The sequence below is a fragment of the Nothoprocta perdicaria genome, unplaced genomic scaffold (genome assembly GCF_003342845.1).
Source record: "Nothoprocta perdicaria isolate Ctin4 unplaced genomic scaffold, notPer1 scaffold_247, whole genome shotgun sequence".
Lineage (NCBI taxonomy): Eukaryota > Metazoa > Chordata > Aves > Tinamiformes > Tinamidae > Nothoprocta > Nothoprocta perdicaria.
In genome coordinates, this window is record NW_020455474.1 from 651,720 (window position 1) to 666,735 (window position 15,016).

At 37.4% G+C, this 15,016-nt stretch overlaps 1 protein-coding gene across 1 annotated transcript in view; it reads left to right on the forward strand.

Moving 5' to 3' along the window:
- CPXM2 (carboxypeptidase X, M14 family member 2) overlaps window positions 1-15,016 on the forward strand; it is a 61,069-nt gene that overhangs the window by 32,826 nt on the left and 13,227 nt on the right. The window contains exons 4-7 of the mRNA XM_026039934.1: window positions 2,238-2,322; window positions 2,769-2,919; window positions 9,390-9,478; window positions 14,170-14,293. Coding sequence (XP_025895719.1) covers window positions 2,238-2,322; window positions 2,769-2,919; window positions 9,390-9,478; window positions 14,170-14,293 — 449 coding nt within the window. The remainder of the gene's footprint in view (window positions 1-2,237; window positions 2,323-2,768; window positions 2,920-9,389; window positions 9,479-14,169; window positions 14,294-15,016) is intronic.

The following is a 15,016-nucleotide window of genomic DNA, read 5'->3' on the forward strand; positions in this document are numbered from 1 at the left end:
AAAAAAAAAAAAAAGACATAAAAATATTCCTTATCACATAGGATGTGAATTCAAAGAAGAAATCTGAATTTATAACAGCCTTCTTAGTACTGGCAGAGGTAGTTTTTTCTATAATGTGTGGAGATAAAAAAGAAAAAGAAAAAAGAGASAGAAAGAATTTAAGCCTCTAGAGGCAGTTTTGTTTTCAGTGCGGGTGGGAGAAGTGCTGTGATATTTTTTCCTGCATCTAAACAAAGGCAAAGTGTATGTTTATTCCTTTCAAGCAAGCACAACTAATAGGATGTTGTATGTGAACTAATACATTGCCTTGATTTATCTCCTCCCCTTTGTTCTCTTAGTCTCCTTACACTGCAAGTGTGCAAGACGGGATGTAGTTCCCTTTGCATTTTAACTGGAAAGCTATCCCTGAAAAGCRTGTTACTTGTTATCAGCCAGGATGGATTGTGCATACAGCTGTGTAAGTTCTCCTTTGGGAAAAGTGTAAAGTGTGTGTTACAGGTGTATGGAGTGAGAAAACAGAAATGAAGAAAATAAATCTTCTAGCTTGGAAATACAATTTTTTAAAAAAGCAAATTTCTCATTTGACGAGCACTGAGTAGGTATATCCCTCAGCCAGACCTGCGAGTGTTCCTCACGCATGCTTTCCTGTTCAGTCTAAAATGTTCTCCTTCCTTTTCCTGGAATTTTGATATTGGCCRCTCTCTAAAGCTTTATTTCTCTCTCGGATGGATATAAATCAGCCTGTCTTCGATCAATGACCACAGTGAAATCTTTTAGTATAACTGCCAAGCTATTGTAGAAGCTGAAACAGGGAAAGGAAAGCACTTTATTATAAGTTAGTAGAAACTTAGATAGTGTGTTGAAGATATTGGGTGTACGGCTCCATGTTATTTTACAGCCACCGAGTCTCRAAATGCCAGCGTGGCACTTCACAGATCTCCAGTAAATCCTCTGCTCCAGGAGATCTGCCGCTGACAGGCTGAAGATGAGTGTCTGCAGAGGGCTGTTAGCTCTTAAAAGTTTTTTTGCAGATGCTGCACGCATTTGTGCATTGTGGTGATAGTCAGATATTCATTTTTTTCCAATACAGTAATGAGAAATTCAATCAGCTTGGCAGAAGTCAAAATTATGCAATTTAAAATATTATGCATGGCAAAATCTATTAATCTAAGAAGTCTGGCTAGTGATTTGCAAAGGACGCATTTAATGTACAATACAGCCAGGYTCACTTAGTCATTTTTTTCAAGATATTTAATTTTGTTGTCTTTTGAAGTATGTTACTTGCAGAAGAACTTGTCTAACTCCTACTAACTAATCTTCCTGTTTAAGTGTCAGTTTAAGACTAGCTCTCAGTTTGAATCTTTTATGCAAGTGAGACTGCATTTGAAGTCGKAAGTTATAACTTTGTGCTGTCATGCATTGGCTTGGCCCTTATTTGGCCGTTACATCTTTTCATCAAGACAAATTAGATCAATGTCACATTTTGCAYCTTGCAAAGCTGCGTAAACTTGTGGCTGTTAGATTCTCTCATACTACCTTGTCTCTTAGGTAGAAGCCTGAGTATGTTCCAGGGAATGCATGAAGGCTAGTTTATCCCTTTGAACATTAGGAGAACACAGTTAATTTCTACATGTTGGTAATAACTGGGTAATGTTATTTGTCAATTATTTAAAAAAGAAAAGTTTGGGTGCTTAGATATGTCTGTTTTTGAAAATGGGAATTGTCGGTTACATGTGCTCAGTTCACATACATGAAAACAACTTACAGAATCCTGAATTAACTGAAAGATAGCAATTTTTTGCAATAGCTAAGGGACGTGACTGTCCTCCAACACACTGCTTGWTGAGACCAGGAAGGTGTTAAGAAAAAATAAACTACTATTGCCCTTTCAGAGCAATGAGTTTGAGAAGAGAATTGGGGCATTCAGTCTGCTCTAGATAGGCTGTTGATCTCAAGATGTTTGTATATGAAAGGAAAGGAGAGCAGTAGTCCCTCATCTCCTGGGAACACAGAGCATGATCTCAATGGCATGTGTTTTTGCTTCCATGTGCTAGGGTTTTTCTAATCATCTGCTAGACCTAGATTTGCATGTCACTTTTGCAGCCAAGTGTTGGCATAACTTTGCCAAGTGGGATTTCCTTTACTAGCAGCCTTACAAGCTTTATCACATTCAACACAACTTGCAGTCATTCTAAGTTATGGAAAAAATAACTTAGATGCTCTTTGTCTTTTTCAAGGAGTAACTGGGTGACCTCTTACAGAGTATTGGTGAGCAATGACAGCCATGCATGGACTGTTGTCAAAAATGAATCTGGAGATGTGGTGAGTATGACAAAACAGACATTTTATGAAGAGCAGAGCAGGGAAAGGGATGGGGTGGGGGCTCTCTACGTGGACCTTGATTTGCCAGGCTGTTTTATGAATTTAAGACTAAAAGGTGGCATCTCCCCATGGTTCTGTGGGCCTGGTGTAACTTTTACGGGTGAATTGTATATCACATCAGTGCAATGCACAAGAGTCTGCTGCTGCATACGAGCATCTCATGGCCACATCCAGGTGCACGTGGGCTGAGGGAGGATGTGAAGCTCCTTTGTGCTCCTTTACCCCTCTCCAAYGACTGCTAAGGGACTGTGCTCTTTGCAGAGCAGTTCTTCCATGAATCACCAGTTCATCAGCCTGGGGCTGCATCAGGTGATTTTATCTGATTCTGTCACCAAAGGTCCCAGTAAAAGATCTGATCTTGCCGTTTTCATGTTTGGTCTGTGTAGATTTTTGAAGGAAACAGTGAGAAAGAGATCCCAGTTCTCAATATGTTGCCGGTACCACTGGTTGCACGCTATATCCGCATAAACCCTCGCTCGTGGTTTGAAGACGGCAGCATCTGTATGAGACTGGAAATATTAGGGTGTCCTCTGCCAGGTAAGAGCATTTCTCATTGATGATCATGTAGCTGCCTGTAACAACACAGGAACTTTATTTATTTCCTTATATATCTTTGTTACTGATATAATACCTCTCTTTAATGGCAAAGCTATTCAAAAAGAATTAAAAATACCTATCTGGATACTCGGACAGTATCAAGATAGTCCTGTTCAAATGCAACATTCRAATAACTATAAGTACCTTTATTAATGAACCCAGATTGCACAGATGACCTAACAAGACTTTCTGTTGTGTGGGCTGAAGTGCAATGCAATTAATCTGAGTGCAAATATACTCCAATAGGCAACAGAATTACAACTCAAGGCAGTCACTTGCTTTTGAGGCAAAAAAAAGAACCATTCTAATTAGGCAGTCTGAACTTTTTCCGTAATATAGGCCTTCTCATTCTTAATTTGAAGTTAATTTGATTTCTCATAATTAATTTGAAGTTGAATCTTGTGACTGCAGTAATGCTTTTCCTCAGGGGGTGGGCATGGGGAGGTAAAATTTCTAGCAAATTTAAAATGATACTGATGCTGGCGTGATCCTTGGGAAATCTCAGGTGATAGAAAAATATCTTGTGTTTTGTAAAGACTGTGGAAAGCACAAAACAAAAATGTTATGTGTGTCTTCAAAAATAAGAATGTAAAACAAAATTAGATTTTGCTAAGTAATATATGCAAAGTAAAAACCTAAGAAGGTTACTTCAAGAAAAGGACATTCAAGATTTCACATTTTGCAAAACCTATATTTGTTAATCATATTATAAATAACTGCATGGCAGATTCACGTGTTTGTGTGCATGTACAYATATTTGAAGACCTTTTTGTCCAAACCTGTTCTAAAATATTCCTAATCATTCCAGTTCTTTCRACTGCTTTTTATTTTCCTTTAATCTTAAATTCAAGCACCTTGGGGATAGCCCTCTCTTTTTTTTGCAGGGGGCTATGAATAGTATTTTCAGAAATACTAGAACCAGAAAGAAAACTGCCTTTCCAGAGCCTATCATTACTGCTTTAACTGTTCCTGCTGCTGGTCAGAGACTTGCTGCCTCCAATTCCACTGTTGATGTAGGGTCTTCACATGCCATGCAGAGGTAGCCTGAATTTTGTCCTTTAGAAATTTAAATACTCATAGGAAAAATACCAGCAAAAGTAAAAGAATCTGGGACATTGAAAGGATGATTCTTTGGAAAAAAAAAATGTGGCAAGTATTGTCATAAAATTAAATCAATAGGTTTTTTACTGGTAAGTAATGAAAGTTTACAAGATTTAGACAACTATGGGTCTAAAATACATAATGGACCTGAGTGGCAATGGATAGGAATGTCCTGTGTTTGTGAATATTCATGTTTTCAGGAGGATTCTGAGCTGCTTCTACCATGGGTTTGCAAAGCTTCCACCTTGTTTCCCACTGAGAACCTTTTACTCYGGAGGGGCAACTCTAGACACAGCATTTCCTCGGGACTCTTGGAAGGATAGCTGARAACCGATGGACGCCAGAAAGCAATCATCTCTCCTAAATCCCTCTGTGGGTTTACAGAGAATAAATAAGCTGTGATATTTAGAATAGATGGTGTCGAACTGAAGAAACAGCAGAGGTGTCTTTGGTACCGTGACTCTGCTGGCATGCAGGACACACAGAGCAGTCTCCAAGAAATAGTTAAGAGTACAAACTAGCCATTTTTGAGAGCAGCTTACAGGGAAAATCTCATAATTGCCCTCAATTCCRAATTCTGTACTAAACCCAAAGAGAAAAGAGTGAAAATATGAGTATTTTAATTTTTTTTTCCCATTAAATGCAGTTTTTATGCTATGTTCTTACTGGATGTGCATACACAGGGCTGGGTTCTGCTTTGGACTGTTGACTTTTGTCCCCCTTTGACTTCACTGGGCCAAATCAGTGGGTTGCAGTGTTACTGAGACCAAAGTATATCTGTGTTATGCACAAGGGCACTTTCATCACTGAAGTGAGAGCTTACTATGTACCTTGGATGAGAATGGATATAGTATCTAGTTGCTACCAACATCTTTTCTCCTGGTAGTCATTTATTGAGTTAATTCTCCCCAGTGACTGATTCCGTTTATTCTTGAAAGAAAATACTCTAATCATCCATTGAGAAACACAATGGGAAGGAAATGTGTTTATTCCAAAATTAATTGGACTGAAAGAACAAATAGGTTTTGATAAGCTGCCAGCCTGTTTTTTTTTTCTTAACTTAGAAAGATCTGACATTTCTCTGTGTTAGCTCATTTTATTCATTGCATGCAAAACTTGTTCCCAGCCATTTCCCAGTTACAGATCCCCAGATCCTCTCTGCTTATGGTTTTCTCCATTGCTGTAGGACATGGCAATGACTTTTCTGCAGCTGTGACTGAATTTCCTTAGCCACTCTTGGTATTGCCTTGCTCCTTATGAGTTGGATGACATGGTTGGGCCATGGGGCCTAAACTCTTTGAAAGCTCTAATGAAGCTCTAGTAGCTCTTTGAAGTCTAATATTGTATTGATGGTGGGATTAGAAATCATGAGTTTTCTTCTGACAAAAAGTTTCTGGCATAACATTGAGCAAGTCTCATAAATTGATCAAAATCAGTAAGTGAAGCTCTGCTGGTTCACATGACAATAATAGTGGATAATAACAGTGTGAGTCCAACTGGACATAGGGAGAAACCGGAAGAACAAAAATGTGTAAAAAAAATTCTGAAAATTTCTAATGAAAGGAAATCCAGTCGCATCTTCAATTTGTTAGGTTARGCTTCATGTCTTTATTAATCCCTGAATGCATTAAGGGAGCTTGCATTGAGCCCGTAGCCTATATCAGCGTTCCATCAAGCAGGCTCACAGGGGAGGTGAAGAAAGGAATAGCAGATAAAGGGCAAACCTGAAAAAGATATTAGCATTCTAGGAAAGCTTGTTAGCATTGGCAGAGCCCTGTGAAAACGTAGCTAGCCAGCTAGGGCTTGGAAGCAGTAAAGTCCCATTCCTGCCATGGGACATGTTAATAAACCCTGCTACSTACATTGCATGCACAAAAACTGGAAACCTGTTGAGAAGACCCTAGATAATTGTATCTGGGGAATTAATAATTATGTAAACTGCTTGAGATTTTTATCATATTTTTTCAATTAAACGTTTATATAGCTCACAACAAACATTTTTGGGGTATTTTAGGATGGTTTTGGCAAACTACCTTTTCCAGAGGAAGACAGTACTATTACAGTATTTATACAAAAACGTAGCTGTTTACATAGATGTAGAGTGACACGCAGAATCTTTTGCAATTGCCTCAGAGGGTTAGATGTACTTTCCTTGGCCGTTCTTTCTCTACCCTAACAAAAAAAGCTAAAAAAAACCTGCAAAAAAAGCTAAAAAAAGACCTGCATATGATTAAAAATACACAGTGAAGGAGTGACAAAATTAGATGAGCTCTTTGTGCATTTATGTATACTGTAGAGCATTCAAAGCAACAGGCAATTATTTTTCATGGAGTAACTTTGTGAAAAAAATGCCTTTTTTCTTTTTTCTTTTTTTTTTTTTAATAATTCTTCTTTAGCAGTATCACTGCTATTGTGATTGTGTCATCACTTTCAACCCAAAAGGAAAGATTGATTTAACTACTCCAGGACGGTGTACTGTCTTTTGCAGTGGATGCATCATTCACTGGTATTTTTGTTTGCCTCAGCTTGCCAGACAGCTTGGTTAAGTGTTAGAAGTGTGCTTATTTTGTATCATGTTGTGACTTCCTACCTACATCTTTGATTATAAGTGACTGCGTATRCAGCACTGTTAAATTCAGCAAATTACTCAGGATATTAAATTTCTGCTTGGAGAGCCAGTCTGTCCTTGTGTTCCCTTTTTACCACTGCGATCTAAAATATAATCTTCAGAAATTTTAAACTTTTTTTGCAAGTTTGAGCAAAGCCTGAATAAAAATGAGTCCAGATTCAATAAGGCTTACTGGGAGATGGCCAAGGTAACGTTTCTCTCTTCTCATCAAGGCAGATGTTTAACATCACACACCAATGCAGTGATTGTGCTCAGAAGGCTTTCTTTCCTCTTTTCCATTCTAGGGAAGTATTGCCAATGTTCAGAAGTGCTCTTATTATTAGTATTGGACTGTAGGAGCCCATCTGATAGATCACATGCTAGTAGAAAACCTTTAGGGGAAAGAAACAAAACAAAAAGCTCTACCACAGATTTTAGTTGTTCTAAAAAATAAAAGGAAAGAGAAAAAGGACTAACTCAGAGTTTAGTTCTCTTTCATATAATTATCATTGAATATGCTAGCATCTTAATTCAGTGTACGTATTCTACGAGAGGGCAAGATGAATGCAGCAAGGTAGCATTCTGTTAAAGGAGAGAATTCGGGCCATATTGCTTTCTGAGTGTTGATTTCATCTCCTAAGTCTTGCAAAGCTCCTTTCCTACCTTTCACGTGCCAGTTAAAGCTGAAAAGTGGTACGTTCTCTTGTAGTTGGTGTTATGACTGGAACYATCTTTCCTGATGGGAAGCATCAGGATCCCACTGCTTTGGGTACTGTGTAGAGGTGCAACATACCTGAATATCACATCTACATGTCAAAGTGCTGAGCACTCTAATATTAGATAAAATTTGTAGGAAAAWATATATGGAATTGTGATGCTGGAAAATAGTTGGGCATAACAGGGCCAATCTCCTTCTTTCATGGAAATGGAAATACAAAAAGCTTTCTGTTCATTTGTCCACCTGTATTTTACAGGTGAAGGAAGTGAATTATCTTTATTTGCAAACTTAGAATTAACACTAGACTACTTGCAACTTAAAGATAAGTTAAATATATATATATATATATATATCTGTTCCTCACATCTATGGGAGTGCCCTGGATCTTTTCTCCTTGGAGGAAAGAGAGACTGTCTTGCAATGGGGCCGTGAATAAATGAACACATTCCCATTTAAATTCTTCTGTGGCATTATAAACACTTTGTGACTTTCTAGCAGAGGTGTTTTACTATTAGCATTTCTTATTCGTTTATGTATTAATAAGTTATTTCTGTAAATTAGCCTGGGATGACCTTTAAGCATTTAGCATTCCAGAGTAATCTGCAGCATCGCTGCTGTCAATGCACTTGTATGAATTTAGCCTGCAGTTAGGTTGGCATGAACACCAAAAAAAAAAAAAAAAAAAAAAAACCAACAACAACAAAAAAAACCACTTAATTCCCTTGGTTAGGCATTTTTTTTTGACAAAAAAACCCATTTCCTCACCTGGTTAGGCTCTGATTCAAATCAACTTCCAGGTGGCTTTGTTATATATGTTCTTACTGAAGAGGACAGAAGCTATTGGATAACTGGATTTTATAGGGCAACATATCTTTTGACTTTTATGGTACTGTTTATAAAAATATATACTTTCTTCTCCACAGACAGTATCTTACTGYTTATGTTGCAATAAGACAGAATGGTGCTTTGATAATATTTGCTTTTTTTGAATTTTTTTGGTCCCAATAGAATTTTGAACTAARTCTAGATGATTTTATGGGAAGTGAAACTTTGTCATAACAGCCTGAGAACCTCTGATTCCATCAGCTCAGACTTCCAAACATTTCAGATGSAGCAGATAACAAAGGTCTCCAGTATTTTCAAAACAGATCTATTTAAGAAACATCATTAACAGATTGGACTGGGGACATGTTAGGACATGTTGGGGACAGGAAGCCTGTGTACGTACATATACATAGAGATATAACTGAACCCTTACACCTTGGGGCTGGTTTTTTTCAGGTGAATGATCAATACATTCACCTAGAAAGTCAAGGTAACAGGTTTTTGTTCCACCCACATCTCCTGCTTTGGTTCCGCTTTATTAATTGGCGTTATGTTTCTTTCTTTAGGTATTTGGTGCTTGGCATTCTGCCAACAAATGTTCACACAGGAGACGCAGACTGTTGCAGTTTTATCTTTGTAGAAATGTGTCTGCTAATTTTAAACTAAAGACCTCAGACTTCCACAAAAATGCTTAGGGAAATAATTAGAAGCATTCACTATCCTCTTTCTGTGCAGTCACTGGAGGTTTTTTCCTCTGGTGTGATTTTTCACATATGACTTTTTCCACTCCTTTTTTTATTTCTTGCATCTGACTTATTTTTCTCATGTCTTTTGCCATTTCTATAGCCTTAGGATGCCCTTTTGCTTTTCTATTAAAGTGTAGGTGTTAGTGCAGTGTAGGTGTCTAACAAGAGGATACTTGCCATCTCCTTGCTTCTGCCTGGTTTAACACAACTTGATTTTGTGCAGTAATTAGCAATATTTCAAAGCTTTCTTTTTTTTTTTTTTTTTTTTTTTTGCTTTTGAAAACCTGCATTAAAGTTATGTAGGACAGCGAAGTTCAGATTACTGCATGTTTCTTGCATGCATTGYGGTTAACCATCTTTATATTTGACACAGCTAATAAATACATGACAATTCTTTCATTTCTTTTCTCAGACCCAAACAATTATTACCACAGAAGAAATGAAATGACAACCACAGACAATCTTGATTTTAAACATCACAACTACAAAGAAATGAGGCAGGTAGGTACAGAATCTAGGCTCCAGCTTTGTGGATGGATGGTGGATGGGTACAGACTTGGACTGAGTCCTTAAGAAATTTGATTTTTACCTATTAAACAATATTTTAAAATTGTGCCTTCTTTAGTGCATCTCTGAAATATAATCTGATCATCTGTGGGTGCCTCAGCCAACTTCTCTAGTAACATCTCTGCCATGCTCCTTGTTGGAAAGCAATTCAATGTTTATTGGAAAGCCCTAGTATTTGGGGAGGGATATCCCCTAAAAAGTAGGCAGAAAAATAGCTTTGGGATTAACTTTTTGATTATGAAAATTCTATCAGGACACTGGTTTGAAAGCTGCTRTCTCTTAAAATCCCAGTTTCTGTATATCGTCTGCCCTAGAACAGATGAGTCCTTTACAATGGAATATTTCTTCATGAAGTGCCACTGTTTTGCTCCTATAGATTTTTGAATAGTGATATTTTTTTCCTTTCCAGATTTGACTCTGGCTTAGCCATCATAATTCTCATATATTTCARTATTTTGGGATAGTCAGAATAAACAATACAGAGTCAAATTCTTTACTCACACTATGAAAATCTTCAATAACTCACCAGAAACCACTGGAATTATTTGGAGTTTAAACTCATGTAGGTGCAAATAACACCTGACCCAGATGCTCATATGATATAAATGACCAGAATTTTTTTTTTAAGACCTCTGTTGATGTAATTTTAAACCTACCAGCCTTAATCTTGTTCCTTTATCTTCAGAGAGACAATCTTGTTGTTGTTTTTATTTTGCTCTGTATTATCCCAGACATAGGTGTGGGTTGTGCTAAAGAAATATTTCTTCCTGCTTTYTTTTCCAATAAAAAGATAATATGTTTAGACTTGAAGTGTGTGAATCATTAGCTGTGTGCTGATTTTTCAGGGTATTTATACTGCATGAGTCACCATTCACTTTTTATTGAGCAATTGTGTACTGAGTCACACAGTTAGTTCAGTAGCTATTTCATGGCCTATATTCCTTACCACAAAGATTAGACAAGTAGAAACTCAATTGGCATAATTAGTGTCAAGAGCAATAAAATAARTCATATTTTAGATTCTAATTGCAGGAAGACAGGTTGGTCAGGTGAGAAATAATTGAGAGATTTAGCTTTGGAATAAATACAGCTTTCAACCAGGATGTTTTTCCACTTCTCATATAGGGTGAAAGCCTTATGAACTGGTTAGCAATGCACTCTGTCTTCTGCTGGGCTCCCTAATGATGTGTGTGTGTCAACAATGTGCTGGTCCTGGGAGCTCRTGGGCTTTGTGGGCAGCAGGTTGTGTCTTGGATTGCACTAAGTGTTATGTCCCCAAATCAATCTTCAGCGATACCATTGACCTTGGGAATCTCTTTCCTCAGTCAAAAATGCACAATAACCATTAATTTCCTGAATGAACTTTAGGTAGGAGTTTTGGTTGGTTGGTTGGTTGTTTTTTGTGTAATTATTGTTGATTTTATTAGCTACTTCACTGCCAGCCACCCTGGCAAGGGAATCACTCCTCACTGAAGTTGTTTGTCATAAATGTTGAAGAAAGAGGAGGAGAGATGATKCCCCGGGTCATGTTTTAGAAGGATTATATTACATTGCAATTTGTCAGGTATTTATAGAGGGATTTCCTTAATGTCAGGTTATTTTGATAGACCTTTCTCTTTTGAAAGAGCAAATCTGTAGCACCATTTTTTTCCTCTCCAAACAACATTCAGATTCTTATCTCTGYCAGTGGGAACACTTGCTGTATCTCCTGTAGATTGGCCCCCCCTCCCTTTTGTACAAATTGAAGTATCTTATTAAAGTGAAAGCAGGAGAAAAATATATCAAATGAACTGATGCTTGTGGTGACCTAATCTAAAGAGTTCAGTCAGCTACACTTGCTCACAAACGTAAATCTGAATTGAGAGCAAAGAATCAAGCTTGTCCTTGTGACCAACTGAAATAGCTAACCTGGGTCATATTTTGCTTAGAAAAAAGCAGAGTATTTAAACAGCTGTTACTTGTACCCTTAGGATAAGGCAGACTCTGAGCGCCCCTGAAGTCTGGAATTGCTCTTTGTGTCCATCTTTGTTGGTGGAAGTGCTGCAATTCTGCTAATGCAGARCATTCTTCTGAAGTCAAGCTCACTAGAAGTTCATTTGATGGTTAAAAGAGACAAATCTGAAAGGGTAAAGCAAAACCCATGTGCAGCTTATGGCAGTATCACAGTCTGTCAAAGCTCAAGAAGGAGACAAGTTCTAGTTTGGCCAGCAGTAGAAGGAGAAATGCAGAGATTTCTGTACCTGGTCTCTTGTGGAACTCAGACATCCAAAATCTCTCTACAGAGAGTAAAGAATAGYTCTAATTGACTGAGAGCCCTTCTGCCTCCTCTGACCTTAGATGTCACTTCGATCTGTGCTTAAAATGCACTTACTGCAAAATGGAGGAGTTGAACCTTCAGCGACCAGTCTTGTGGGGCTTCTTCAAAGACTGCATGCAGTTCCTCCAGGGTGCTAATAGGACAAATAATTGGGAGTGACAAACAAATAAGAACTGTCAAATATGAGCTGTTAGTGAGCATAATTGTGGCAGTGTTTTACAGTCCTACTGGTTGTTAACAACGCCATGACTGATTATTATCATCAATTGCGCCTGGCAGCTTGTACGAGTGCATGGAAAGCACCGTGACACTTCTGATGACCTGTTGTGTCGTTTGTGTGGCACATGGGTATGGCAGAAAATAAGACATGAAATATGTTCATTTCCAGTGATGTATTCTTATGTAAGCACCTCGTAGAGATGAAATGATCAAATACACTGAAAGAGCATATCTAATTGCACTTTTCAGTACTGAATTTAAATTTGCAAGAAAAAAATCATATATACATATATGAAAAACACTCTGTGAGATGAACAAATRTACAAAAATAACATCCTTTCGGTCCCTTTGCAGCATGATTATAAATAGAACTGAAGTCTTTTATGAGTGGAATTTTAATGATGTTCTTCCCAATGCGAACTGTGTTTCCACTTAGATTTGGTAAATGGTAGCATGGGAATTGGACACATCTAATTATTGTGTTTTTAAAATCATCAGCCTTGTTATCATCCAGTATTGTTTCTAAGTTAACACTGTGTGAGCAAAGAGCTGTGTTATGCTACAATACTTCTTCAATAATGTATGCACCGTTGTTTATGAAAAGATTGTCTAATTAATATTCCCCAGGGTTCCAATTTCCAGTGAATAAATCCTTATTTATTTTTTAATCTCTTCAAGTGAAGGAAACAAGAAAGATAAATTAATTATTTGAACTTATATTTGATAACTTCTTATTAAGACCACAGAAATTTTCATGTTTGTTTCTTTTAATTTATGCAAACACCAAAGCCAAAATTAGTGTTTCAAATGGCCATGAAGGACTTAGCACAGGGTCGATTTGCCAAAAAAAATGTAGTTGGGTTGTTGACAACAAAAAAAAWTTTGTTGGGTTAGTTGAGCACATCAGTACTCCGTCTCCAAAATGTTGTACAAATAGATCTGACAGACAGTATTGTCAGTGTTATCCTGGAAATGTGCTGCAGATATTGGAAGTATCAGCTCAGAAAACAATATTAAATAGTCTTTAAGAGGATTTTTTAAATTTTTCTTAACCCTAATTTGAAAAGTGTTGGAGAGGAGTCAGGATATAGAGCATAAATTTTAGAAATGTTCAGACCTACTTGCAGACAGCTGGTGTTCATATTTGGGGAGCCTAATTCAAATGTCTGCATTTCATACAATGAGAAAATAGAGCAAATGACCTTAGTTCTGTCTAGTCGTGTTTGTAAATTTTAGACATTTGAAATTTTTTTGTTCATTAGTGGAACAATTTAGCTTCCACATTTCCTTATCAGGATGACATCTGCATAACTCCTGCATTTAAACAGAACTGTACCTGTTAGCATGACCTTCATTGTGTACTTTATTGAGCTCTTTAATTATATTTCGGTATGTCATGCCGTGTCCATAGACATGATGAATAGAACAGGTCCTGACAAAAGGTACGTTCTCAGACTGGATTACTTACGGCTGTTGGCTTTCCCATTGTAGATTTTATTTCTGCTAAAAGCAGGTAAGCAAATTTTGGAGGAATCTGGCTTATTAGCTATTTCCTGAAGAAGGCTCTCCCGCTATATTTAGGGGAGACTTTCAGATGACATCCAGCTTGCTATTTTAACCATAGCAATACTGCCCAAAGTGTTGATTTTCATTGTATGAGATTTTTGTATACATTTTGCATGAGATTTTGTAATGCAAGAAGTTTGGGCTTGTTTCCTACCTAAATAAAGGTAGAAGGAGCAGTGAGAGCTCTCCAGGAAAACTGTATTTAAATCCATGATCTCATCCTAATGTCCTTTATTTTCTTTTATTACAAAATATCTCACATGTAAGAATGCTCTTGAACCTCACAAACACTGTGCTCCTTCAGCAGACAATATGCAACTTGCTTTATCTGAACAAATATTATGTTGTGTGGCAGCACAGCCATAAGACCTAGCTTAAACAGTAAGCTTCTACCACTAAAAGTAAATGGAATGGAAGAGAAAATCATCAGCGTTAGCTACAGCCAATTTGGAATGAAATAATTGATATTGGATAGGTTTTGATGATGCATTGTCTAACTATATGCTGTTTCTTCCTTTGGCAGTTGATGAAAACTGTGAATAAAATGTGCCCGAATATCACAAGAATTTACAATATTGGAAAAAGCAACCAAGGACTAAAGCTGTATGCTGTTGAGATTTCTGACAACCCCGGAGAACACGAAGTTGGTTAGGATTTAGTGTAACTAAATGTGTTGGAGGGTGTTGGGCTTTGGCTTTTTTCTCCTTGTTCTGTATATCTGCAGCAATTATCACTGATGAAATTATGTTCACGGCAGCAAAGAGTTATAATGTATGTGGGAGGAACTTTAATGCTATATTTCTAAATTGGGAAGTGGAGGGTGAATACAAATAGAAGGTATTTTGGATGTAGAATCAAATTCTTTAATGATAATGACATTTATTCTTAAAAAAAAGAGGATTTTAGTTCTGGGTAATGGATTTGAGTGTGGGGATTTATAGAGAGTTAGATGGAAATTTGATTTTTTTTTTTTTTTTTTAATGAGTGTATGCGTTGCAAGCAAAGACAGCTGAAATCTCCTGATATTTTCACCCCRGACAGTGTGGGGTGGTTTTGTAGGGTGACATACTACCTGGCATACAAACCCATTCAGTTTTTGCACAAGCTGCACCACCAGAATAATCCAGCTGTTGTGCCTTGTCCTACCTGCAACATCAGAAAATCCTTTGGTGTGACATTGCAAGGAATGTGCTCTGGCCTAGACCAGCTGCTTGGGTTGGTGGGATCCAACCACATGCAACAACTTTGCTTTGTTATCCAGTTGTATTTCTTGTAGCCTGCTCTTCTCTGAATATCTAGCATCATTCCTAATCAGCTCTGAAGTGGCTAGTAGATGAATGCAAATCCAATGCATTCAATAATATCTTGAC